The sequence below is a fragment of the Polypterus senegalus genome, chromosome 16, assembly GCF_016835505.1.
Source record: "Polypterus senegalus isolate Bchr_013 chromosome 16, ASM1683550v1, whole genome shotgun sequence".
Taxonomy (NCBI): Eukaryota; Metazoa; Chordata; class Cladistia; order Polypteriformes; family Polypteridae; genus Polypterus; species Polypterus senegalus.
The window spans coordinates 18,627,372-18,654,055 of NC_053169.1; the positions used below are offsets into that span (position 1 = coordinate 18,627,372).

General features: G+C 38.0%; 1 protein-coding gene across 1 annotated transcript in view; it reads left to right on the forward strand.

The window, feature by feature from the left end:
* Window positions 1–591: 591 nt before the first annotated feature.
* Window positions 592–26,684, forward strand: part of ppp2r5d (protein phosphatase 2, regulatory subunit B', delta) — a 70,745-nt gene continuing 44,652 nt past the window's right edge. Inside the window, exons 1-2 of the mRNA XM_039739110.1 lie at window positions 592–745; window positions 1,565–1,648. Coding sequence (XP_039595044.1) covers window positions 719–745; window positions 1,565–1,648 — 111 coding nt within the window. The 5' untranslated portion in view covers window positions 592–718. The remainder of the gene's footprint in view (window positions 746–1,564; window positions 1,649–26,684) is intronic.

Below are 26,684 nucleotides of genomic sequence, written 5' to 3' on the forward strand. Positions count from 1 at the left end.
AGAGTTTGAATGTTAAGTGCCCATGCAAGCTGTCATATAATGACCAGAAAGAACCCTTCCGAAACACGTACACCCTCATCTCTATGGAGGGCGCCTTTATTACGGATATCAGATCAGCGTGCAGTTTAGACAAAAATCCGAGTTACATTTTTCAACTGCTATTCAGTGTAAAGCAAAGCATCACGGTTATCAGCTAAACTGATCTGAAGCGCAACGTGCCATTTGAAAGGCTAGAATCTTTTTTTTTTTTCTTTTGTCAGTTACAAAACTGCAATTTTTGAAATCCGGTCTCAACACTTCTATCAAAAGTCCAAATTTGGTGTCCTACCTAACCACCGCGCGGGCGAGCGTGAAAAATAAAACGCAGCCTGAGCTTTTGCCGCCCCCTCCTCTATAGACTGCCCGCTTTGACATGTCCACGCTTCCGCAGCTGCGCCAGCCAATCCCATTTTTTCATTTGGGAGGTTGCTAGGTAGTTTACAGTTCACGGTGCAATCGGAAAAAAGAAAGACGAACAGAGCGCACAGTTGCCCTATGAAAAAAAATCCCTGTTCTCCGTCACTAGGTAGAATTCCCCGTTGTCGACCAATCAAAAAATAGTTGGCCTACAAGGGCGCAGGGTGCTGGAGGTAACCGAGTGAGAACGGACTGAGTACTGGGGGAAACGAGTCACGGAGGTACCGTGAGCAACGTCAACAACAGAACCAACAGCAGCAAAATGCCGAATAAAACGAAAAAGGAAAAGGTAATGTACGATAAGCAACCGGCGGTGTTATCTTTTGCAGGCCACAGCAGGTCTTCAAAATGGGGAAAGCGCCGTTTATTTTAATAGGCTATGTAATCTTAGGGCCTACCTTGGAGACGCTGCAAAAAAGCGCCCAGCCTGCCTCGCTCTCTGGCCCTTGATTAATTCGGTCCGCAGTATCCGCATGATTTAAGTGTTTATTTTCAGTTGAACGCAATCACATTTTAATACATCCCGGTGATGTAGAAAAAAATATGATCCTCGGAGCACTTCTTTTTTTGTAGTTATTGTTCCGCGCAATTGACATCGGTTACCGGCACTCACGGAGAGGGGAGAACTGAATTTGTTTTTCATTTAACGATCCGTATTGTTTCACCATCTGTGCAATGGATGGATATTGTGTTTGGACTGAACCTTTTTGAGAAGTCTTTCTGTGTGTAAAACTATTAACCGTACGCACGCAGATGGCTTTCTTCATTCTGACTGTGACGATAATCTTGGGAGATGTGTAAGTAAACATTTGCCGCAATCGGTAAAGTTAACGTAACGTTATTTTCTTTCTATGTAAGCTCACCTTGTCCTGATCATTTATAACACTTAAAGAGGAGCTGCTTGAACAAATGTGAAACATCCCAGCTTTTGACCCGTGTGATGTCAGACCCGTTTAGCGTTACCTGTGCCCTGCAGAAATCAACTCTCTTGTGTGCGTTTCAGGATACAGAACACCTCATTATTATCTATGATTTATGACAGCAGCTTACGGACGGATTGGTTGTAAATTATGCAGATGGATGACAAGTCTTGCGACTTTGTTTGTAGGAATCAACAAAATCTGCCAAAAGCGGGACTAAAAACAGCAACAGTAGCGGTGGAAAGGACGCAGGAGCTGAAAACTCGGAAGAGGTAGGCAGCAATTTAAACTTTTTATTTATATAAAAAAGTGCAATCATTTAAGCGCCCGATATTGCAAGTATTCCACAGCCCACAGAAGGAGAAAGAATTTCACATTGTGAAGTCTGCATGACCCCTGGATGGTTGATGAGATAAAAGCTTTCATCAGAAAGTGATGGATCCCTTGCTGAGTTTATAGGCATCAGGTCTTTAAAGATGACAGATGCACTGCTTTGTGGAAAAGCAGGCTAGCGGTAGCCGCATGAGAGGAAATCTTTTAAGAAATTGCCGGCATCGCAAAAATATTTACTTGTGTAGTTTTCTTGTAGTTGTGTTAAAATGCTTTTGTTCATTAAATAACATTTTACCTCTTTTTTGGCTTATATTAAGATGACTATGTGAATGCTTGTAACTAACATTACAATGTATTGTAAATTATATGGGGGGGGGACTAAGTAAAGAGGAAGGTGGAAAATTTTAATTTTTATTTAATTTTTGTTTTTGTCAAGATGGGGGAGATAAGGGGAGCATACTGTAGTTAAATAAAATTTAGAAGGCAGCTGGCCCATCTAGACAAGTGGGTGCACTTTTTAAAATTCTGTGCTACCTGGTCTCTAGTTGATGGAAAGTCCTTCAGCAGAAGTTACTGCCGCATGTTTTTTGGGAGTGGGTTTCTGCCAAGTGAATGTTTTCCTTTTTTTTTTGTCATTTTTGTATGCAATTTCCCAAATATTCAGTATTAATTTGGAGCAAGAAACTGTGACATTCAGAAAAGTGACTTTTAGCATATTTCACTTACAGAGTTATATAAGCAGTGTCCTGTAGTGGATATGGCTTTGAACTTCATATCCTACTACTGACACTGTTTGACCATAAGAAAGTCACTTCACCTGCTTTGGGATCCAATTGGAAAAACGAACAAAAAATGTAGTCCGTTGTATCACAAGATGTTGTGGACAGGCAGTGTGGTGTAGCCTAACGTTGTGGGCTCAAATCCCAGTGTTGACACTGTGTGCTCCTCAGCGAGTCACTTCAGCTTCCTGGAAATAAAAATCTTAAGTTTCCTCGGGTAAAACTTGCAGCCATATAATAATGTGATTTGAAAAGAGCATCATGAATTTTCTTAATGCATCATCTTAAGCTAAAAGGCAAAATGTAATTAAACAGCAAATGAGGAAGAACATAAAGCAGTTAGGAGACAACTTTTCTTTCCTTGTTAAGACTGAATGAAAGTCTTTCTGGTTGTGGCTGAAGGCTTTGAGGTGGACTGTATTGTAATTGGAGGAGGAGCAAAAGTGATGAGCAGGATTGTGGGAATTTTCAGACTTCCCAGAAAAAAATCAAACTCTTTTAGTGAAACGTTGCCCGTTGGTTTCTAGTATACTGTTGAAAAAACATGGAAAGCATTACATCAGATGTGTGTAGTTTCTTCACTTTGTCATTTTATTTTTTTTACTGTAAATTACTGTTTATTCCTATTTACATACTTGATGTTTTCATCATTGCAATTCAATTGTCATATAGATTTTTTTTAAACTTCATATTCATGCAAATAAAGTGTTGTTCTGAATGTTGTTCAGAGTTAGTGACCTATATCCAGAGAGAGAATAGTTGTATACAGTATGTAGATGTAAGTGAAGCAGCATATACCAGCCTGTATGCATTTTTTGTATTTTGTAATTACCATTAGTCCAGTTGACTTACAGTTGTTTCTGTATACAGGGGGTCCTCGGGTTACGACACAGTTCCGTTCCTACAACAGTGATGTAACCCGAATTTTGGTGTAAGTCGAAACACACTCTGGCCTAAGTCACTTACCTATCTTAACACATTTGCAAAATCATAATCTAGAACATAAAAACACAAAATCTAAGCCTGAGAAAAAAAAGAAAAGGACATAAATATACTGTACTGTCCACTGTACTGTAGTAACAGAAAAAATGCTTACCTTTATTCTTTCTCATGTCTCATTTTTTTAAGTTTTTATGGGAGTGAGTGTTGTAAACTCGAAACGTTGAACGTCGAAACGTAACCTGAGGACCCCCTGTATTTGATTTTTGTTTTTAAAGCTACAGTACAAGCATAGTCAGGTAACTGATTTGGTAAGAGTTGCACAGTGAGGTGGAGTCAGGAGTTGAACTGGCAGCCTTGTAGTTTAGTGTACATTTCCCCAATCACTACATATATTTTTGCAGGCTTGTTTATCTCACTTATGTTTAGGCTGGTAGTTAGTTAAAATTCTTTATGCCTTTTTTCTGTTGAATTTATTTTAAAACTTCAGGATATTCATTTTCTTCATGTTTAGTTAGTATTGGTTAAAGCTGTCGTCTCATAACTTTCTAAATCCTCCTTACTTAAATTCATGATTTTAGGTTGCTGGAGCATATACCAGCTACATTGGGTGCAAGGTTGGTGCCAGTCCATCACAGGGTACATTTTCTCATGCATTCACTTTCATGGGGGCAAGTTTAGAGTTGCTTCTTGAACCCATCTTGCATGTTTTTAGGAGCGTGAGAGGAATACTGAGGAAATTCCACATTGATACATTCTGGATGTTCAGAACTCAGACAGACAATGACCAGGCACAGGATTTGAATTCAGGATGCTTGACCTTTGAGTTCTCACTGTTGTGCCACCATGTCATCCTCTTTATGGTCTTTTGCTTTGTAGTTGTTTTGCTAAACAGTAATTGAAGCTGGTTTTCCTGTTAACAGAATGGTGATGCAGTTATTAGTTTTACAGCCTCACAGTTATAAGATTAAATTCATGGATTAGGTATCAACTATTTGAGGTTTGCTTGTCCTCCCTGTGGCTATGCGCATGTTTCTTCTGACACTCAAGTTTTTCTGTTACAGACTAAATAGATGCAGCTTGGGGTGGGTTGATGATGTTAAAATGACAGATTTTGATTGGGCGACCTGTGATAGGAATGGCGTTACATTCAGACCTGGGGTCTTATTTCTAAGTATGCCAAAAAAATGGGAACATGTGTACACAAAAAAAACAAGCAAACTGATTTATAATGCCTGAGGTGCACACGTTTGTATTCAATTTACTGTTATAAATTGCATTCACCTTTTACTTGCGAGTAGGTAGCCCTGCATATTGGTCACATGAAACAACCATATATGGACTATGCTAATCAACCTCATACACATGCAGTCAAAATGCTGCAGAACTTCATTGGCTGACTGAGCAGCTTCCCACTTGATACACTGAGACCCCACTACCTGCATTCTAGAGTATGTGGCTGCTCTCTTCAACTGAGAATGCAAGATTGTGCTCAGCATTATATTACAGTGCCTCATCTCTGTGCTGTGGGTGTGGGAGGTGTAAGATGCCAGCGTCTGAGTGGTTAGCTGCTAAGTAAATGAGTTGCAGGGTCCCCTGCCCACCGAGGCACGTCAATTGTCAGTCTCATCTTGATCTTTATTGGATGACTTGTATGTTAAAGGAATGTCACTACTTACAGTTGAAAAAAGCATCTTCATATTAGCTAGGTGCCCTTACTACAATATGAGTGAAGTAAAGTTCTCCAGTTACATTAGTAAAACCGAATGCTGCTGCAAATTGCCTTTTAATGTGTTATGGTGTGTACACCCACACCATACAAAACTGGATATAGTGCCTAGCAGCTCGTTTAATGGCTTCCAGCAGAGCAGGTATGATGGAGTGAAGCTTGGCTGAGGTATTCCTCACCTGTTGCCCATTTCCCTGAGAAGTTACAACAGGTTGCCTGTATAAATGACTTCAGTCCAATTGTGCAGCATTAGTCCTCTTAAAAGGGAATAAAAATGCAGTCAGTATAGACATTTGCATTTGGATTAACACTATGTATTACATGAGTCAAAGTCCTTGAGAAGCTATTTTAGTTTTTATTTTACTTGATTAGTTTATTGTGTATATACACAGTCTATATAACCTGTCTGGAAGAGCAGAATTGGTTTCATATCCAAAAAGTGGAGTAGGAGGGAGAAAGTGGGGTTCTGGGACCTTTACAGTTTCTCTGTTCTCATCACACGCTCGCATCCTCCTTTCCTATTTTGCTGCTTGTTTTGATGTTTGGGGTCCTTTGTTGCTTGCTATCAGTTTGCTGCACAACTCTTTTCCTGGTTAGTTCTAATATCTCAAGGATCTGTGGTGAGGCCTGGGTTGAGTCAAGGATTATCTTTGAATTTGTCGAGACAGCAGGCCATAGGTGTTCCTTTAATTAGGTCCTTTCAATTGGAGGCATCAGCTATTTAACTTTTTTTTTTTTTTCATGAAATATGTATAAAAACTTTGTAGGATCATTTGTTGAACTGCTACTATTTGAAGATTTTATAGCATTCCATGTCAAAATATTTAATGGTACAGACAAAATAAAGAGGTTAATATGTTTTTCATGGATCTCTATTTTTTTTTGCTTTTCTGATTTTTGCCTTGGCCAGCGAGTGCAGTCTTATGGCTAAGCTTTTTGTTGCTTGTTCAGTCTCTGCCACATGTTTGTTTTGTGATACTGCACAAGTCACGTAACTTGCTCCAGTTGTAAAAATATGTAAACAACTGTAGTGCAATCAGCTGGTAGCTTGCCCTGGGCTCATGTTTACTGAAGGGACATGTGAAGGTTGGATTTATTGAATATTTTAGGAAGCTGGTATTTTTCTAAAATTTTCTCCCCTCTTTTTCTCACTCTGTATGTGTGTGTGTGTTTATAATACGTTTTATACTAAGATGGTCATAATGTTTATCATGTGTTGTGTTTTTTTATATAAAAGAGACTGAGTGTATTCTGCATCTATTTCCAGTAATTTTTACAAGTTTGCACCTATTACTAAGAAGAAAGATTTTTCACAAGGGAACATTTCCCCCCAGCATAGCTTGACTGTTTTCCTCACATGTCCAGAATATGTGATGCTAAAATAAGAATGATCCCTTGGATATCTTTTTGGATACACTACCATGTTATTACTATTTCATGTAAATGCAGTTATGTTTGGGGAAATCATTTTTAAAGTCTGTGCACAACTGACTACTACTTATCCTTCCTTGTTGAAAGCATATTGAAAGCGGCTCCCTTCACCTTACTTATTCTTTACAAAACTCATTACTAAAGTTTCCTTCTAATCTTATTTTGCTTTGACTGTAAATACTGATCTTGTTCAGTTTTTTTTTTTCTTGTACAATAGCTTTTATCTAGCAGTTCCTGGAATTGGTCTAGTGGTTTTTCTTTGAATCTTCTCTGGTACTGCGTTGTTGTTCTTGTATTATGGAAACTGTAGTAGGCTGTGCAGGTATACCATACATCTGAAGCATATTCCGTTCTGATTTAACCTTTATTGCTGTTTTCTGAAAACTGTGTAGACTGTATAAGTTAATGGGTTTGCTAGGACTTCGTAAGTTTCTTTTATAAACTGTAGTTAATGAAAAACTCAAAACTAAATTGTTGCTTTTATTTATGTGTTAAGAGGTAATGTCCAAAAATGTATTTGGGGGAAAAATAAAAGTCTTCTCAACGCTTGAAATCTCTTGTGTTTTTAATGTAAAGCCTGAAGTCAAAACAATCTCATTAGAATCCTTTTCACTTTTAGATCTTGTATCTAGCAGTGTTTAAGTGAAAATATAAATATAACGCGTTTCTGACAGATTTGCTTGGAGGTTTAATGGTGGAACTATGTATAAATAACCATGAATGTACAACAGGCTAACCAGATAGCTATGGACTTGTTGGGTAAAAGTACACAACAGATGAAGGATTTAAACTAAAAACTACTACAAACGTTGAAGTAATCGAGTACATTACAGAGTATTTTGAAGACCATCTTGAAGTGTGCAAAAGGTACAACCATGATTTGGCAGAGAGCTCATCATGCAGGCCATATAAAGGCCCAAGGCTAATTTAAAAGACATTCAGCCATTAATGTCGGCAACTGGTGACTCCTTGCATATCACAAGCATGAACTGTGGAAGTAGAGTAGCAAGAATAAAGCAGTGTCTCCCAAAACATAATATCCAAGGTAAAATGAGTTGACGTAGACCTATTTAAACAGATGTACTGCTAGAATGAAAGAAATGCTTCCATCAAGTGTTAGTTAGATACTGTGCACACTTCTGCTGCAGAGGCATTGATATTTTCTTTTATTTTTCCACCAAGTGATACATTTTTTCTTCACATAAAGATTTCTGGTTAGTACATCTAGGTTTGTAAAAATCTAGTAAGATTTGTATGAGCGATCACTGACAGTTTTGTTTGCTTTTCATATCTCACTTAAGAAGAGTGCGATGTGTGTCTTATTACTCTTTTATTGTGTTTTGTGAGGCAGTCATGTTCATTAACTCTTTCAGGGCTGATGTCGACTTTTGTCAAAAGGAGGAGTTGACGACGGTAATCAACTGTAAACTGTGACAAAACCAACCATTATGTTTTAGTTGGACTCTCATTGCTAGAAGGAAAGTTAGCTTCATTGGTTTGAACGAGATTTCTGGCGCTCGTGTGAGTAGCAAGGTGCAAACAGCGGCAAAAATACCACTGACATAATGGTGAGAGATCACAGCGAATGGGTAAAGCAAAATACTCCATGGAAGAAGTTTTGCCTGTTATCTCTGAACTGGACTATAGTTTGTCGGACTCTGATTTTGATACGAGTGATCGAAAACAGATGTGAGGTTCCAGCTTCACCTGACTGGTCCCCAGCTTATCGGGGTGCTGAACAGGTTCACGTAGCTGACACGCCTACAACAATGTTCGCCAGGACAACTGCCACTAAACAATGATAAGAGGTAGAAACCAGATTGCAATGCACTGTGACCGTGACCGCTGCTGCCACGTGAAGACCGCCTGGCAGCAAACCTGTAGCACGCTCTTGGCTAACTGGCAGCCGCAGCATGCAACAACAGACGTTTCACATTGATTTCTGTGTGAAACCATTGCTTTTCAGAAACTACGTTTATTGGAAAAAAATATTCAGCCCTCAACTCGTAAACACTTCATGCTTTACAACATAAAAGTAAAAATATCAATAAGAAAATATTTTAAAAGCCTTACATGCAATGCAGGTGTGTGTTTTTAGCACTCTAAACTTTTACCCCATGTTTGAGTATTATATATCTTATTTATTTATTTTAAACTGGGGGGCTTCGCCTCCTGCTCTCTTCTCTTGCCAACCCCTGTGTTTGGTTTTCAGGATACACACTTTTAAGATTTTTCTTTAAATTGTTGCTATTTCAATATTTTCACTTGTATTTCAGACCTTCTGTAAAAAAAAATATTTGGAATCTTTCGAGTCCAAATATGTTGAATCTTTTCAATGAGGTCAGTGAGACGTGTTTAATGACTTTGTAGCATAATTCAGGATAGGTTTCTCTGTTTGGAATTTCAGCACAGACAAAACGATCGACATCATCAGCAGTTAATAATTCTTTTTGCAAAGTAACCAATAAATGCATGGGAGGTAAACTCCGTTTTTGAAACTCTCACTTCTGACATATCACCTATGTCCATATATTTGATCTCTATCTGCCTTTTCATTATTTCTCAGAGTAATAATTTTCATTTCTATGCGCTAATGCAATGTTTACTCTCTTTTTTTGACACTCGTTTTTTTTTTTCTTTTTCCATATTCTATATCTTGCTCTGCATGTGTTTCGCGCCTACGTTTTTTTTGAGTCTGTTGAATTCTAGTTTTCATTATCTCTAACTTGCTCTGCATGTGTTTGGCCCCCTTGTTTTTTATCCTTTTTATGACGTTTTACTTTGTTTTCTACTCTTTTTTTCTTTTATTTCTGACCTTGCTTTGTCCTGCATTTTTTTTTTTTCCCCCAATGACACCTGGTCCGTGGTGATTATTTTCCCTTTTTCAAGTAATAATTTCCATTTGTTTGTGCTACTGCGATCATTACTTTCTTTTTTTTATAGTTTCTAATTTTCGTACTTTCATATTCTCTAACTTTCTCCACATGTGTATCAAGCCTTTATGAAGTTCTACTTTGTCTTTTAATTCTGAGCCAGTTGGACGTGCTTTGTTTCAGTTCCACTTGCTACGGGCTGATTATTATTTATCTATCTGTCTATATCTCTCTCCTTATTTTCTGAATTTGTACCTAAATTATTTTTTCTTTTTTGCTCTTTTTTCTCTCCAATGCTTTTGAGTCTCTTTTCTCCACGCTGCTTTCTTCTTCGCTTAGTCGTTGACGTTTCATTTATAACGTATTGTCTTTATATGCACTGAGAGCCCTGGATCTGTGTGTGCTCAAAGCCTTAACATGACTGAATGTTTTGCTGCCCGTGCTCTTATTTGATATTGTTTGTAAGTAGGGCATGTCTTGCAATAATCTCATGTTCTACGTCATCGCGAGACAGTCCTGGGTCAATCTCTTGGCACAATGTCTCATGTTTAAGGTCCCAGCGAGACGCTTTGTGGCCAATCTCTTTCCTCTTGCGGGTTTTTTAAGTGTCTTCCATGATCTTAACGTGAAGATCACGTCTCGACGCCCTAGTGCTTCTCTCCAGGGTTTTTTTTTTTTTATAATAGAGAGATAAAAAGATTTTAATCTTAATCTGACAGCCCTGTTAAAAGCCAAAATGCAGGTCAATCATTTGGATGTGAAAGATGGAATTGAGTATAATGCTGTATATGTATGCATGTTTAATTATTCAGTTAATGTAGGCATTTTTTCAGAAGCACCAATCCCAAGAAATGAAAATCAACTGAAATACTGGAATAAGACCCGAAGTCTGTTCGTTACACAAGTTCTTCTCCGCCCCATGAGCTTGGATAACGGCAGATTGTTCAACACAACTTCATCTATATTTACTGATTTGTAAAATAAATACTTGCATTTTACCTGAGTGCTTTGCATTTGCAGTTAGTTGAAGAAGGTTATAAAAATAAACTGAATTAATGTGATCAATGAAAAGACAATCATTAGTTTTAGTACTTAGACAAACATTTCCGAAAAGTGTATTGTTTCCTAAATCCCCTGCTGCTTGTAATTTAATTAGTCTGTTATAGGATATTTGATTCAAAAGAGAGACACCTTGTACTGTATACTGCTACTGAATCTTTTTTGGCTTCATAATAAAAGTGTTTATATATTAATGAAATGGAATAATACTTTTTTAAATCTTTGCTGAATTTTTGCTAATGAGCCTTTCTTAGACAGTTGCTTTATTAACTGAGTTTTGTAACTGATTCCATTTATTTGCCAATGATGCTTGTAAAAGCATTGTAATTGCTTGGGTGAGGGCAATCTTGTTTTATTGTTTTGTTGCATTGTAGGCTAATTTCTGAACTTTTCTGGTTTATATTAAATACAGAAAAATTAAATAGTATGTAGGATGTTATCGGGTATTGGTTAGGGCCAACAGTTCGAATGTCACTATTTGAATGTACAGTAGTTCAAATATACAGCCGGCCCATCTTGGTTTGGCATCCACAGTTCAAAATTATTAAAAAAAAATCCAGCTGGATCAGCTCCTGTGTTCACTTTGTGCATGCAGTCATCTTTATACTTTAATATAAGTCCTCAGCATGGTTTTTGCACATCTTCTTTGGGGTCCTGGAACCATATACCCGTGGATAAGGCAGGGTGGCCGACCTGTATTTGAAAAGACTTACTTGAAGGCAAAAGCTGACATTAGAAACGAGGCAAGTTCAACAACTGTTTTTTTTTTTTAATTCTAAAGTGTGCTTCTTCAGACACCCTGTGCAGTACTTAAGTGTTTTGCAGATCGATTTTGCATGTCATTTCCATAATCAGCCTCTTCATATTTTTGAATTGTTAGCTTGTGTAGTTATTGATAAAGAAACAGTTTTTTCCATCTTATTAATAACATAAACCGTCTTCTCCATCTTAAACACACCCATTCACAATGCAGTTTAGAACAGATTTTTTTCTGCCTCACTGCTCTGCTTTTTGGTCAGTAGGTATACTAAAAACAGATTTTTAAATCTAGCATCCTTAAAGTATTGTTCTACTTGTAATCTGGTTCACTATTTTCTCCATTATAGCAAACAAAAGCTGTTTTCCTTTTTCATTAATTACAATGGATAATATTAGAATTTTTAAAAATAAATTATAAAAGCTTTAAAGTCATCATTTTAAGTATCATTTTCAGTGTCCTCTTGCAGATTTAGCTATTTCAGTCAACCCACTTTGTCACACACAATATGTGCCTTTAGGTGGATGCTGGCTTGACTCATAATGCCTAAAATAAAGGTGTCATGAAAAGTAAGTATTACGGTTATTTGTATTATATTTTGCTGCATTTGTAAAGTGGGAAAAGAGACCCAGTATAGTTTAATCTTGTTATTCCCACCCAAAGCACCCATCTACTGCTGGAATACAAATATATTGAATAGTGTAGCGGTGTGTTTTTATAATGTAGCTATAGCTTACCATATATGCTTCCTGTAATTTTATTTCAAAATTTTGCTGTGTATTTTGTTAACTTTTAAACTTATTTAACAGAATGTAAGTAAGAAAACTTGAATAAAAAATTGGCTAATTTGAGTACTGGTGATTTTGTTTTTAGCCTTCATTACTTATCACTAAACCAATATTTTATTATTTAATAAGATCTGAGCAGAGGATAATGACATTCTAGAGTCATCCTCATTGGCAATACAGTACATGGAAAAATTTGAATTTGTTGCTGAAATTTTGCAAAGTAGCTGGATTAACAGTGGTTCTGTCTGTCTCATACAGTTGTGACCAAACTCTCCTTTTATTAATGTTTTTATTTATTACAGTTGCCAGTAGCAACTAGGAGGCATGCTAGCTTACAAAAGCAAACTACTGCTTGGTCTTTTGAAAGCACATATGAATCCGCTGAATTGGGAGATGCTGTATTAACAGCCATCACTCCAGCCAATCATTACTTATTGTGTTTCTGCAATTAAGACCTGCTTGTTGTGTACTTATAAGACAATGATTTGGTATTTAGTATCGAAGCAAATGCTATTTACTGTTCCATCTGCTTCCTCCCACTACATCGCATCATTATTAGCTAAATCAATGCAATAGTTTTTAATTAGTGTTTGGGTGGCAGTTGATTGCTTCAATTGGGATCTTATATTTGTTTAATATCATAACAAGGTAGGAATAGACAATAATGTAAAACTTAAATTTTTTTAGGGCATAACCTCATACAATATTATACCGAGGTGTGGCAGAAAAGTAATGAGACTGGCAACACTGCAAGCGATCTGGCAACGCTGCGCGGTTGTCCTTGATAGAGCACGTGTATCAGTACCCTCCCATAGCTCAGTGCGAGTTTCAACTCCTTCCGTTAACTACGTGATTTTTGTGACTGCTATTAGCAAAGTTGTGTTTTTGGTTGTGCGTCACGCAAAATGGAACAGAGGAATTTGGAGCAACGTTGTGCCATTAAACGGCAAGTGTGACGTTTGAAAAGTTAAAACAGGCCTATGGGGAACATTCTTTATCCCGAAGTCAAGTTTTTCGCTGGCACAAATCATTTTTGGAAGGCAGAAAACACGTTGAAGATGAACACCGTTCAGGGAGGACTTCAACTTCGAAAACCAATGAAAACATCGAACGTGTGTACACTCTTGTGAGATCAGACCATTGTTTAACATTAAGAATGTTGAGTGAACAATTAAATTTGAACAGATTTACCGTTCATGGATGCTTTATCATGACAACACCCCATGTCAAACTGCCCTCTCCATAACAGAATTTTTGACCTCAAAAGGCATTCCTGTTGTTCCCCAGCCCCCTTATTCACCTGACCTCAGTCCGTGTGACTTTTTCCTTTTTCCTAAACTGAAAAATGTCCTCAAAGGACGTCATTTCGGGACTTTAGAAAACATCCAAAAGAGTGTAACGGGCATGCTGAAGACCATACCGGTTGAAGACTTCCAGTACTGTACTGTTACCAACAGTGGGATCAACGTCTCAATCAGTGTGTAGCTGCCCAAGGGAACTACTTTGAAGGAGATAACATTGATGTTTGAAAAAAATAAAAACTTTGGTGAATAAAAAATCAGTCTCATTACTTTTCTGCCACACCTCGTATTTGTATATTTTGTTTGTAGGTAATGTGTGTTAAAGCATGTTGTTTTGTGATTCTGATTTAATAGAAGACACTATGTGTGTATTTATATAAAAAAAAAAAAATGCTGTCCCTGCATCCTTTAATGCAACATTTGAGTAAATTTCACTTGAATTCTTCCTAGTAATAACTATCATTGAAGAAATTTGTATTACTTGATTTTTGCTGAGTTGTGACCTTACTCTGATCTGTTATGAAATTAGCACCAAAATAGTAATCCTCATCTCTTCCATTATGGCATCTTTTTATTTGATTATGTGTGGAGAAATGTAATATTTGTGTAATGCTTTTCCACTTTTTATTTTCACTACAGAAAAAAACATTTATTTTAATAGCAGTTTGTACAAATTGAACCAATGAAAAACTGCTTCATCTAATCTCTGATCAGAAATACTTGTGAACAAAACCGTGAGAAGGTGCCTCTAAGTGGTAACTCTTACAATCTCTTTATAGAACAGATACAATTCTGTGCTATGTTAACAGCATGTAACGCAAGTTATGTGGCTGGAGTACCAGTCATCAGTCGGTGTAGCATTAAGACAGGTTACCGTGTGTTTTGTTTTTGTTTTTTTTATCTCCAGTAATAGTGATGGGAGAATGCAAACGTATTCCTTTGCGAACTGACCCACATTCCAAACAACAAATGTGCATTTTTTGCCATTCAGTAGGATTTGTTTTGCTTTTTTTGGCTCTCCTGACTACTTGATGTTTGATTCTTTTCCATCTATCCTTCTGTTCTTTGCTATTGCTTATTCTAGTCAGAATCATTATTACAGGGACACCTCTGCAATCCTGCTAGGACTCTTAAGTTGTGTACTGCTCAAGGAGTGTGCCTGAAACAGTGTTGGAGTGCAGTGCCTTTAGCTTCATTCACTTGTCGTAAAATTGTTACGGTAAAACATCCTCATACCTGAGTGATTCTCAAATTTTTTACATTGCAACCCCAATGGGGTGTGATGACTCTATTTCCTCCCCCAAGAAAAGGAATATTTAATGGTTTCTGTGATGCTTTAAGCAAACATTGTGAATATTCACAATTACGTATGTGACCTGCACAGAATAACAAAATTGTAATAGAAAAAGGTGTTTGAGCTCATAGAAGTTAAATTCACAATAAAAGACCAGACCTGATTGTTTGGTCTTATCTCTTCTTTCTCTGCACAATCTAACCAATGTTAGTTGAAGAAAGAGTTACAAAAAATGAGATTGTGATTACAGAAAACAAAGTTTGGGAAAACCAAGCTCTTTAAACACAAATAATACCAAATGAATGTCATCTCTCCTCCTTGACACAGTATATCCAACAAACTACGAAATGCTAGAAAAGACGATGTGCTAAATTCAAATAATGTTTTTGCCTTAAAAAAAAAATTAAACACCTGAATTGTATTTCACATATATCATGGTTGCAAGGATCCAGAAGGAGTGCACATTGGCACTCCATGTATCATCGCTGTTGTTGGGCTATTTAATCTCATTTTCACTAAGTTGAAATCCTAAGTTTAACAACTACTGTCATAATCTTTTCCTAGTCATGTAGCTCAGTTTTAAAGACATGGTTTTATTCATTATTTTTTAAAAAGAGTGCTAATTGACAGCTATTTACAGTAACTTTCAACAGTGTATATGCATTATGTCATTATTGTGTTTACAAAATTGAAAATGTTGTTTCAAATGAAAAGGTGAATTTTATTGTCCAGTTATGACTAAGCATATCCTAACTACAGGGTCACGGGGGGGTCTGCTGGAGGCAATCCCAGCCAACACAGGGCGCAAGGCAGGAAACAAACCCCGGGCAGGGCGCCAGCCCACCGCAGGGCACACACACACACACACACACCAAGCACACACTAGGGACAATTTAGGATCGCCAGTGCACCTAACCTGCATGTCTTTGGACTGTGGGAGGAAACCCACGCAGACACGGGGAGAACATGCAAACCCCATGCAGGGAGGACCCAGAAAGCGAACCCAGGTCTCCTAACTGTGGGGCAGCACCGTGCCGCCCAATTTTATAACTTGACAAGTTTATTTATTTTTTTTTTAACTTTTTTTAGTGTGATTTACTCTGCCTTTATATGCTTTTAACCATAATAAGCAAACAGAAATATATGTTAACTTGTGTTTGTCATGACCAAATTGTAGTACATGTCAAAATAATCAATGTATACCAGCCTAAGGAATCAAAAATGTGTGTAGCTTATTCTAAAAGTTGTTAAGGTCACACCAGAACATGAGGGACTGAGCAGTTGTATCTTGGAAGAAATGTTAAGGTTGATGGGGTGGGGAAGCTTACCAGTGGGTTTGTTTTGCTGCCTCATCCTGCAATTTGCATGTAAACACTTTTCGTGTTTACAGATGTTCATGTGGTAAATTATAGAGGAGTTATGTCTTCATGTGGTTTTTAAAAAAAAAAGTGCAAGAGCGACATGGCTTTTGACAAAACCGGCAGTATCCTCTCTCTCCCCCCACAATCAAGCCAGACTTTCCCTGGAAGTGTATTTGTATTTTAATTATCTGTGCATATTTAATCATTATGCAATTGTGAGCTATTAATACACTTTAGCTCCTTTATTATCAAACCCTTGCTGCCATATTGTGAAAGAATCAGCGTGGTTTGATTTCTGCATAATCTTCAATATTCTTTTCTGTGTGCTTGTGGTCATAGGCCTTGTCAGTAATGCTGTTTCCAGTTTGAGTTATAGAACTTCTTTTTTTGCATTTTTTTCCAGAATATTGTTCGAAGATACTTTTTAAATCCTTGAAAATCAAGTCTTTATTTTTTTTCCCCCCATGGTGATGACTATATTAATACTTGATCATTACATGAATGCACATCCTTTAAGCCAAGTGTAAGTGTGACAACAACACATTTGAAAGACAATACAAGATTCCATTATATTAATTAAAAAATAAAATGAATGTATAATAGCAAAGGGTCAAGCTTCTTATTTAATGAATAGAAACTTTATAGTAAAGAGAAAATAATGAAGATTTTGAACTAGTACTGGAAAGTGTCATTGAAATGTTATTTTTTTTAATATGTTGGCATTAATACTGTGCCATTCTGATCATTTCCATTATAAATTGTCGTTCTCCCATGGATAGTATCACAAATGTTTTAATTTTGTCAGTAATTTTATTTAAAGCATTTGTACAGTAACCACATAGCTTATACAGCTGGAAAGGAGGCAGCAAGATTATTTAGTTTGTGCTGGTGAAGCATACACATGATTGGAGGGTTAGTGTTTCAGTACCCAGAGCGCCTGAGTGGGATGTAATGGAACAGCTTTGCACAGGATCGGCAAGCAAAGAAAAGTGGAAACTGCTGATGAAACAGTTTTTACGCAAACAGAATTACTAATACACCTTTGATATTATTTCCTCCCTGAAAAAAACACAATTGTGGGTTTGTATGTATTTTAACTACACTTGAGAATTTGAGTAACATATTTAAAAAGAAGGCATCAGATACAGATTTCTTTCATATACATTTAGAAATGTCTACAAACACCAATATGCCTCACTCTGTCTGCTCTTTTTCTTCATACATTACTTTTTTTTAAGTAATTCTGGTGTGTGTTTGAGAAGGATTTATTATCTATATATATAATTCACTAAGGGCAAGCAAGACAGAGCCCCGCCCGCCAGCACTAACCGTCCTCCTGAGTCCAGCGTCACTCTCGAGGCACGCAACAACTCACCAAACACAGCCATCGTTCGCTTTCGTCTGTGCAAAAGTCCACATGCACCTCTGAGCCACGTTGACTTTACACCGCATGCAAGACAGAGAGCCACGATTGCCAACTCACAGAGCCCCACCCGCCAACTCTAACTAAGGGCAAGCAAGACAGAGAGCCAAGCCCGCCCGCCAACTCTAAGGGCACGCAAGACTGAGAGCCCCGCCCACCAACTCTAAGACCGTGGGATCCGCACGCTTTTAGTGTATAAATGGATATGAATAATTGCATGTAAACGATTTGCCAAAATCTGTTGTATGTAAACGATACTGTTTAAAACGTTACTGTTTTTTCATCAGAAAACCCGGTTTCCACGTCTACCTGTATTAAATTAAATGGCACTTTTACCACTCGCAATAGGGCGGATGCGCTGACTTATCGTGTCGACTGGGCAACACAGTGAATACGGCGTCTATCTATATATGTCTATGTTTTCCGTAGCCTGTGTAAAAGATATAAAAGCACACAGCATAAACGTTTGGGGTTTTCCGGCCCCGTATATTGTAGACAATCCACAATAAATCAAAAGAAAGCAGGTCAAAAATATAAACTAAACAGTTCATATGCGCGACGCCGTATCATGGCGTCGGAGGCCATTTTATTAGGGAGGAGCCGGAAGTGGAGGAATGCTGGGAAGGACCGTGAGGGAGGATGGGATTGATGACATCAGGACAAGATGGCGGAGGAAGGTCGGAAGTACCGTACTGCGGTCAAAACCCGGCTTATGGTGGAGGGATGTCTTTTCTCCTATGAGGAAGCAGAGGGAGAAAGTTAGTACCCCGCCATTCCCTGCCGGCGAATGTGTCCCCAGGTGCGCTCGAATCCGTCCGCGGTCTCCTACTCGCGCGTGCGTGACACCTGCTACAGGAAGGTACTCTCTCGACCATTGGCATTGGTTTCGCTCCTTGCTATTTTCGTTATACTGCGACAGTGGTTTCCTAAGCCTTTGTTATACTGAATTCCTTTTTCGCCGTTTTCCATTCCTATTCTTACACGGGCTTTGGCTAGTTTATTATATTTATTCATTGATATTCTGTAAAAAGCTAAACAAAAGTTCTAACGGTTGGTATATCTGTCTATATCTGTCTGTATACACTAACTTCAAATATCTAAGAAAACATGTCTTGCTAAAATGTAAGATGGAAAAGAATCTTTCTTTAAATAAGCATTTGTGTAGACAATGTTAAAAGGTTGAAAAATCTAAAGTAAATTTTTTGTCTGGAAAAAAAAGTGTTAGAGGCATAGGCACAGGAGGTGAACAGTAAGTATTTATGGTATAGAGAATTACTTGACAATTGTCTGCACAGGTGTACAGAATGAATCAACCTTATTGGTGGTATCAATGAATAATGGCTTAAGAATGCAACACTGGGCATGCGCATAGTTCACTTTGTACAGATGAATGTTAAGCACCAGTGGTCTTGATGTCTGTATCCTAAATACTAAAGCTTCCACTCCTTTTTTATTTTTGGGGGCATTTGTAAGGGAAAAGCTTTTAAAACAAGCAACAATGAAAACATTGTTTGTGCATGTTCACTTGGCCACATGTATGAACACCTGCTCAACAAATCCATAAGACAGGAAGGCAAATTTAATTTTACAACATAACACAAATTGCACATATCTCTTCATCCAGCTTTGGTGAAGCATGCCAAGGCTCATAACAATAACAAATTAGTTGAAGTCTATATAAAAAAAAAATGCAGTATTTCAAAATAAATAATACAATGAAATTTTCCCTCTTAATGTTGCCCCATTCAGCCCTGTTTTGGTATGTCATGCTTGCCTGAGACCAGACATCACTTCATAATTACTAAGTTTTATTTAGAGCTTTTTGTGCTGAATACATAAATGTAGTCCTCTGCTGGGTACTTTTGTTTTGTTTTTTCCATAGCTGTTTGACCCATTGTGTCTTATTAAATAAAAGCCTGCGACAGCTGTGCAACTAAGGGTACTTTTACACCTCACATTAACTTTAATATCTGGTGATCTGATTGTGATCAGATAGCAGTTGCTCATATTAAAAAAACTGTGTATAAACAAACTGAAGATGACATTGTAATAATTTAAACTCCAAGCACACTTTAAAAAGTTCAAAAATGGGTTGTCGTGTCATTTTCTAATGAATTTTAATCCAGGCCAGGGTTGTAAGGAGGACTGGGACCTTTCCCACCTATCATAGGACAGAAAGGTGAAATAAGCCCTGGACAAGGGCATCAGTCCATCTCAGGCCGAACAAACCCACATCCCAAGCACACACTAACTCCAACTGAAGTGCCGCCAATTCACCTAATGTGCATGTCTTTAGACTGTGCGAGGAAACCCACACTGACTGGAAAGAACATACAAACTCCATACAGAGAGGACCCAGGAGGCAAACCAGACACAAGTAGCGACAGATACTTAATGCAAGTGTAAATACAAATGTTATTCTATCCACATACTCTATACCAATGAAGTATCAAGGGAAGAAAAAAACTTGGATTACATGTGGCAAGGGTAACCAACAGGTAACCTGCTTGAGGGTGGTTAGCACTGCCAGCTTTGTAGTGTTAAAGTGAATTTACTCTTTTGTTCTCATTCATATATCTAACATATTCAGTGTAATTTTGAAACAGTAGAATTCTCAATGACAGTGAGTCATGTCACCTTCCTTTCACTTTTCTGTGTTGGATAATTGACTTCAGCTGGTTTCTAGTTTAACTACAGGTTAAGGCTACATCACATTACGCAACTTTTCAGGCAATTTTTATTTGTAGCCTTCATTCAAGTCAGAGGCAATCGACTGTGTGCTGCAATGAAGTTGGCTGTGGCTAGTCTGTGACTCGCTATTGTCTTTGTAGAGGCAAGCTGTGTGTGCACATGAGTGCAGAAAGCAAATGAATGCTCATGTGGAAGGTCAATGACTAGAATGCAGCGACAAGAAATAAGTGACACAGATGTTGTGAACCCCACAAACGAGCAATGTTAATCTGTCTGATGTGAAATCATCGGGTAGTGAACGTTTGTGGAAGACCCACTGCTGTGACTCATTTTAAATAAAATTACAAGTAGTGACTTTCATGACCAAAAAATAAATTGCACGGTATGTGTAAATGTTTATCAGTACAGTGCTCTGCAGCTTTTATATTTTCAACCTAATTAAATATGTTATAGTGATTATAATATTCTAGGACCATATCTTTTAATCCTCTTAAGCACTAAACTCTTTGTAACAGTCTTCAACCAGACCCGTCAAATTATTAATTTAGTTGTGTCTAAACTTGACACAGCCTGCTTTTTACTGTTGTTGTGGGTAGAGCAGAACACTCAAACTAGTCTGTAGAGGAAATTTATATAGTTTTAAACCTATGAATATTAAGCTGATACTCATTGCTGAACAGTGCCAGAGCTTACATTTTAGTGCTATGTAGCAACAAATGAGGGGCATTTTATCATGGGATTTAGAGAAAAAAAATATGATCACAGTAGACTACCAGATTTATCTTGAGATATATATATATATATATATATATATATATATATATACAAATAATATTATATATCTATCTATCTATCTATCTATCTATCTATCTATCTATATATATATCTATATATATATATATATATATCTATATATATATATATATATATATATATATCTCTATATATATATATCTATATATATATATATATATCTATATATATATATATATATATATATATATATATATATATATCTATATATATATATATATATATATATATATATATATATATTGTAACAGAATATGATTCTTCTACCCTTGTACCCTCAGACTATACGTCAGACACCAGGTAAAAGTCCAAAGATGATATTTATTATAATAAGTGCACAAAGCACGCTCCTCTCCACAATTCACAATAACAATAAACCACAATAATAAACAATCCTCCACTCCCAGGCGCTTAGCCACCCTGCCTCCCAACTCAGCTCATCGTCTGGGAGCTCCCACAGTCCTTTTATATTCCCTGACCCGGAGGTGTTCCTTCCCAACAGTCCACAAGTCCTTATTCCTTCCGGGTCAGGGTAAATAATGTTTTCTCACCCCGAAGCCGCCGCTCTTCCTATGACGAACTTCCGGGTCATAGGGCATGAAGAATTCTTGGTCCTCCCTGCAGCTCCCTCTCGTGGCCCCATGGCATCCAGCAGGGCGGTGCACAAAACTACATGGTCCATAATGCCCTGCTGGTCTTCTGGGGACCTCCATGCTGCAAGGAGGGCTCCACCTGGCGGCTTGGGGTATTGGCGGGGTACATGGCCGGCCATATCTTACAGTACTCCCCAGCGATTAATTATAAGATTCGAGCGGCCTGCCCCGAGAGGGAAGTCTTCCTCCAAGAGGACGCGTCATCCGGGCTCTGACTGCGTTGCCCTGTCCTCGAGCAAACCTTGGGGGCGGTGTACCTCCTGTCTCCCGGGGACATTGGCGCCACTCGTGACCCGTCGCTGGCAATTGTAGCACCGACGAAGTCCTCCTGGTTGGCTCTTCTCGAGACCTGAAACATCTCGGGAACTCGGTCAGCTCCACCCTTTCCCCCGCCAAGGAGGGTTTTCTGGCCGCCTCGCTGCTCTCCGCCCTTTTTCCCACCTTGTCAGGAGACCCACGGTGTATTTCGGGGATCTCCTGCTTACTCTGGGGTCGGCGCACAGCTTGAGTCTCTCTATTAGAGAAAGAGAGCCTCTTTGCTGTTTGCATGCCCGTTGACTTTAAAGAAACCAGAGGCGGCGTCTTCAGCACCGCATCGCCCGAGACAGCACTTTTCAGCTGCTCTGGTATGCGATCAGTGCTTCCACCGCCCTTCTGTCATCACACCACACTCGTTTGTAGGGCTCGTAGTGACTTGGCACCCGCTACTAATTAACCAGCGGGCCGCGGTCACTCTGTGTCCCCTTATTCTGTACGGTACCGGTAAAACTCACCTGTACCGCCAAATCAATCATAATGGGAGACTCCTGACCAAATCGCCGTAGGAATTCATCCACCCTCCTTAAAGGCGCCGCCGCTGCTCCCAGATCCCCAGTGATCTTCTTTATTGTCTCCACCACCTGTAAAATTTGTGCACGGGCTGAAGCAACTTTTCCAGCTCGTGCACGCCCAAAAGTTACTTAATTCACCCGGAGGCATGCTCGAGCCATCATTAGCCTTACCCTCCGGGTGGGAGCCAATAAACACGGCCGCTCCTGGCATCGTGCTCAGAAAGGTCCCGCAAGGGAGCCTGGGATTTGGAGTTCTTTTCGTAGGACCGTGGTGCCGCTTTTGGCTGACTGTGATCCGTCTGTATCAATTTATCGACGGACCGATCAATCATTTCCGGACCTCCTTACCTTTTTGTAGGAGAGCGGTACTTGATCGCCTCCCCTTTCCCCTTGAAAAACTCAAGTCCGTCTTTTCTTGGGCGAAGCCACAAACAGCTGGATACGGAACGTCACCTTCCTGGAATCCCTTGTGGTAGGTCACGTGTCCTCGCCGCACCCGTAATGCGGAAGTGCTTGGGTTACTCGTTTGCCTGAATGAGAGCGTGCCATCGCCTTCGGTCTGTCTTCTGCCTCCGCAGAGCCTTCGGATGGACATCTGGGAGGTATGTACATGGGACATCATGTGTTAATTTAAAAGATTATTCAGTACATTCCCGTACATACCTGCGTCGGTGACGTCCTCCTCGAAATCTCTCGAAATCGTAGCCGCTCCATAGCTCCTCTTGAGCGCAGGCAATGCCGGCGCTAGACCTCCGCTGTTGCTGGCGCTCTGCTTTGTCTTCTTCTTCCCATGACGGACTTGATAAAGATGAGGTTTCTGGCGATTTTCTGTGTGTGTGTGTGACGCTGTCTTCCCGGGATATTCTGTCCACAATAAAATTTTTCAGGTCCTCTGCCAAACTGACGGCCAGAGAATCCTGCCGACTACGCCAATTGTAACAGAATAAGATGCTTCTCGCACCCTTGTACCCTCAGACTATCGTCAGACACCAGGTAAAAGTCCAAAGATGATATTTATTTATAATAAGTGCACAAAGCACGCTCCTCTCCACAATTCACAATAACAATAAACCACAATAATAAAATCCTCCACTCCCAGACGCTTAGCCACCCTGCCTCCCAACTCAGCTCATCGTCTGGGAGCTCCCACAGTCCTTTTATATTCCCTGACCCGGAGGTGTTCCTTCCCAACAGTCCACAAGTCCTTATTCCTTCCGGGTCAGGGTAAATAATGTTTCTCACCCGAAGCCGTCGCTCTTCCTATGACGAACTTCCGGGTCATAGGGCATGAAGAATTCTTGGTCCTCCCTGCAGCTCCCTCTCGTGGCCCCATGGCATCCAGCAGGGCGGTGCACAAAAACTACATGGTCCATAATGCCCTGCTGGTCTTCTGGGGACCTCCATGCTGCAAGGAGGGCTCCACCTGGCGGCTTGGGGGTATTGGCTGGGGTACATGGCCGCCATATCTTATATATATATATATATATATATATATATATATATATATATATATATATATATATATATATATATATATATATATATATATATATATATATATATATATATATATATATATATATATATATATATATATATATATATATATATATATATATATATATATATATATATATATATATATATATATATATATATATATATATATATATATATATATATATCTATATATCTATATATATATATATATATATCTATATATATATATATATATCTATATCTATATCTATCTATATCTATCTATATCTATCTATATCTATATATATCTATATCTATATATCTATATCTATATCTATATCTATATATATCTATATATATATGATATACATATGATTTATAGATATATATATATGATAAATTTATTCCTTAACACATTATTCCCAGTAATGAAAAATAAATTATTCTTAGTGTTGTCAGAATTTTAATCAAATAGGGAGGTGGTTGCAATAGAGGTATTCTTGATCTAGAGGAGACATGGGACTGAGAAATTTTTAAAATGTTATTTGTTTTGGGATCTAAGTAGATTAATTCTTCAATCTGCTGTATTTATATGCATCATTTCTTCAAGAAAAGGTGCATTTATTTTTTCATTCTTTAATTTCTTTGAGCTGTTCTTCCCAACTCTTTCCTCCTTATTCTAGGCTAAAGCCATCAAGGGATGACCCTAGTATTATATGACAAAATTAATTACGAAAGACCCCTTGTACACCTTTAATCCAGTATAAACAGTGTAAGCTAGTGGTGATAATTACGTTATCCAGTAATTTTAAACCTGTTCTATGTGCCTCAGTAATTAAAGATATAAATAATAATGCACAATGAGGAGCATGAGTCATTCTCGACTTGCGTTGCTTCTGTAAGGAACTGATTAGACACCGCAATATATATATTTTTTTTTCTTGTACTACTTTAATGATTGAATTTGAATTATTAAATATGCCAAAATACGTAGACATTTTTGTTTTTCTCATTTATTTATTTTTTTTTACCCCTCCCAATCCCCACTTTCTGGACTGAAGAAAATTGAGATAGAGCACCGTTCCCTAAATGAACGACAAGAACATATACAGCTCACCACGTGGTGAGTAGCACTTTTTCTAATGTATAAATGTGCTCTCTGAACATAGAATAATGCGATTCATCAATGGTTAGCATCTGTTTAAAGGCACATCTTTTAGGATACACACATACCTTAACGGCTACTGCTTTGCATTAAGGAGTAAAGTTTGTTCTTGGCAATCAGAAAACAAAAATGTTACTCTTCTGTTGCAGTACTTCTCTGTCCTTTTCTGTACTGTTAAGGTTGCTCTTTGGGTAGATTAATAAGCAGTATTGTAGTAAATTGTAATAAACCAAGTACAGTTGATAAACCACATCATTGGAATTGGTGCATATCTTTTGTTCCTGAGTAGTAAGAATAAATTATGTACTGCATCCAGAATGATGGCCAGAGGCAACAAAATGCCAAAACACATGCATTTTGTTCAGCTCAGAATAAACGCATGATGAGGAATAATTACAAGTATATCAAACTACAAATAAACAGAAGAGCTAAGTCCTACTTCTTAAACTGTTCACATCATATGCTTCACATTTTTCATGTGATGCGCAGTAAGGATATTTTTTGATCCTGCTGATGTGAAATTGAATGTTTTATTTATTACAGCAATGTTTGATTTACATCTTTTCATTTCATGTTAACTTCTTTATGATTGTGTAAGGGTATGTTCAATGGTGCATTTCTCCAGATAGCTCTAAATTAGCACTTCTGCCTTCCTCAGTATTACCTCAGTGTTGTGGGTCCATGCCATGTCTTCTGAGTTTAGGTACACCTTTGTTCCTCAGTTATTGACATGGATGTAGCTCTGCCTTTTGAGGTATATAGATTAATGTGTGACTGACTTGATACACTTGTTTATATTTGTAAAAAATGTGTTTGACTGTGCATTGGTGATTTGCTTCAGAGAAGTCTACTAGGTGGTTACTGCAGTAGTCTAAATTGAAAGTTTTAGGATGTTATGCTTCAGCAATAAAATCTGAACATGGAGGTTTTTGTTAGCGCTAGATGTAATGAGGATGCTGTACCACCTGTGGCAATTGTATATCATATGACCACTGGGTGCTTGCTGGGAAGATTATACTGTATGCTTGATCATTTTTCTTCTTCATTTCACTACATAACATTTACTGTGTTATTTTGGGTTCATCGTTTTTCAAAGCAAATGACATACTGATTATTTATAGTGTCTGTAATAATTGGCATATTTAGAGGAAACCCCTAAGCATTTCAGCCTCCATGTTGAAATTCAGTTCTTGAAGTCACTTACAACTGCAAAGTGTTTGAAGTTGAACCGGATTTGAACAGTGCCACAGGATTCACCTGAATCCTTCAAGGGTAACTTACATCTGTAGAATGAAAACAATTATTTCTAAAAGTTTAATAGCCTGCTACTTATTTTAAGCCTCTTATTAGAATATGAGATCTCAAATTATATTTTGCTGCATTTAACTTAAAATACAGAGAACAAAATTAGAACATCATGACATAAGAATATATTTTTAAAATTTTTCAATTTACTGTCAAGTCAGAATGATCATAAATGCACACAGTAACAATGAAGCAGGCTTTAGTGCCCTTTCTTTTATTACAGATCCTTTTTTTTCTGATTCCTGATATCGGTTTATTATTTATAACTGCTGTGCTTCATTGGCCTTTTTTTTTTTTTTTGGTAT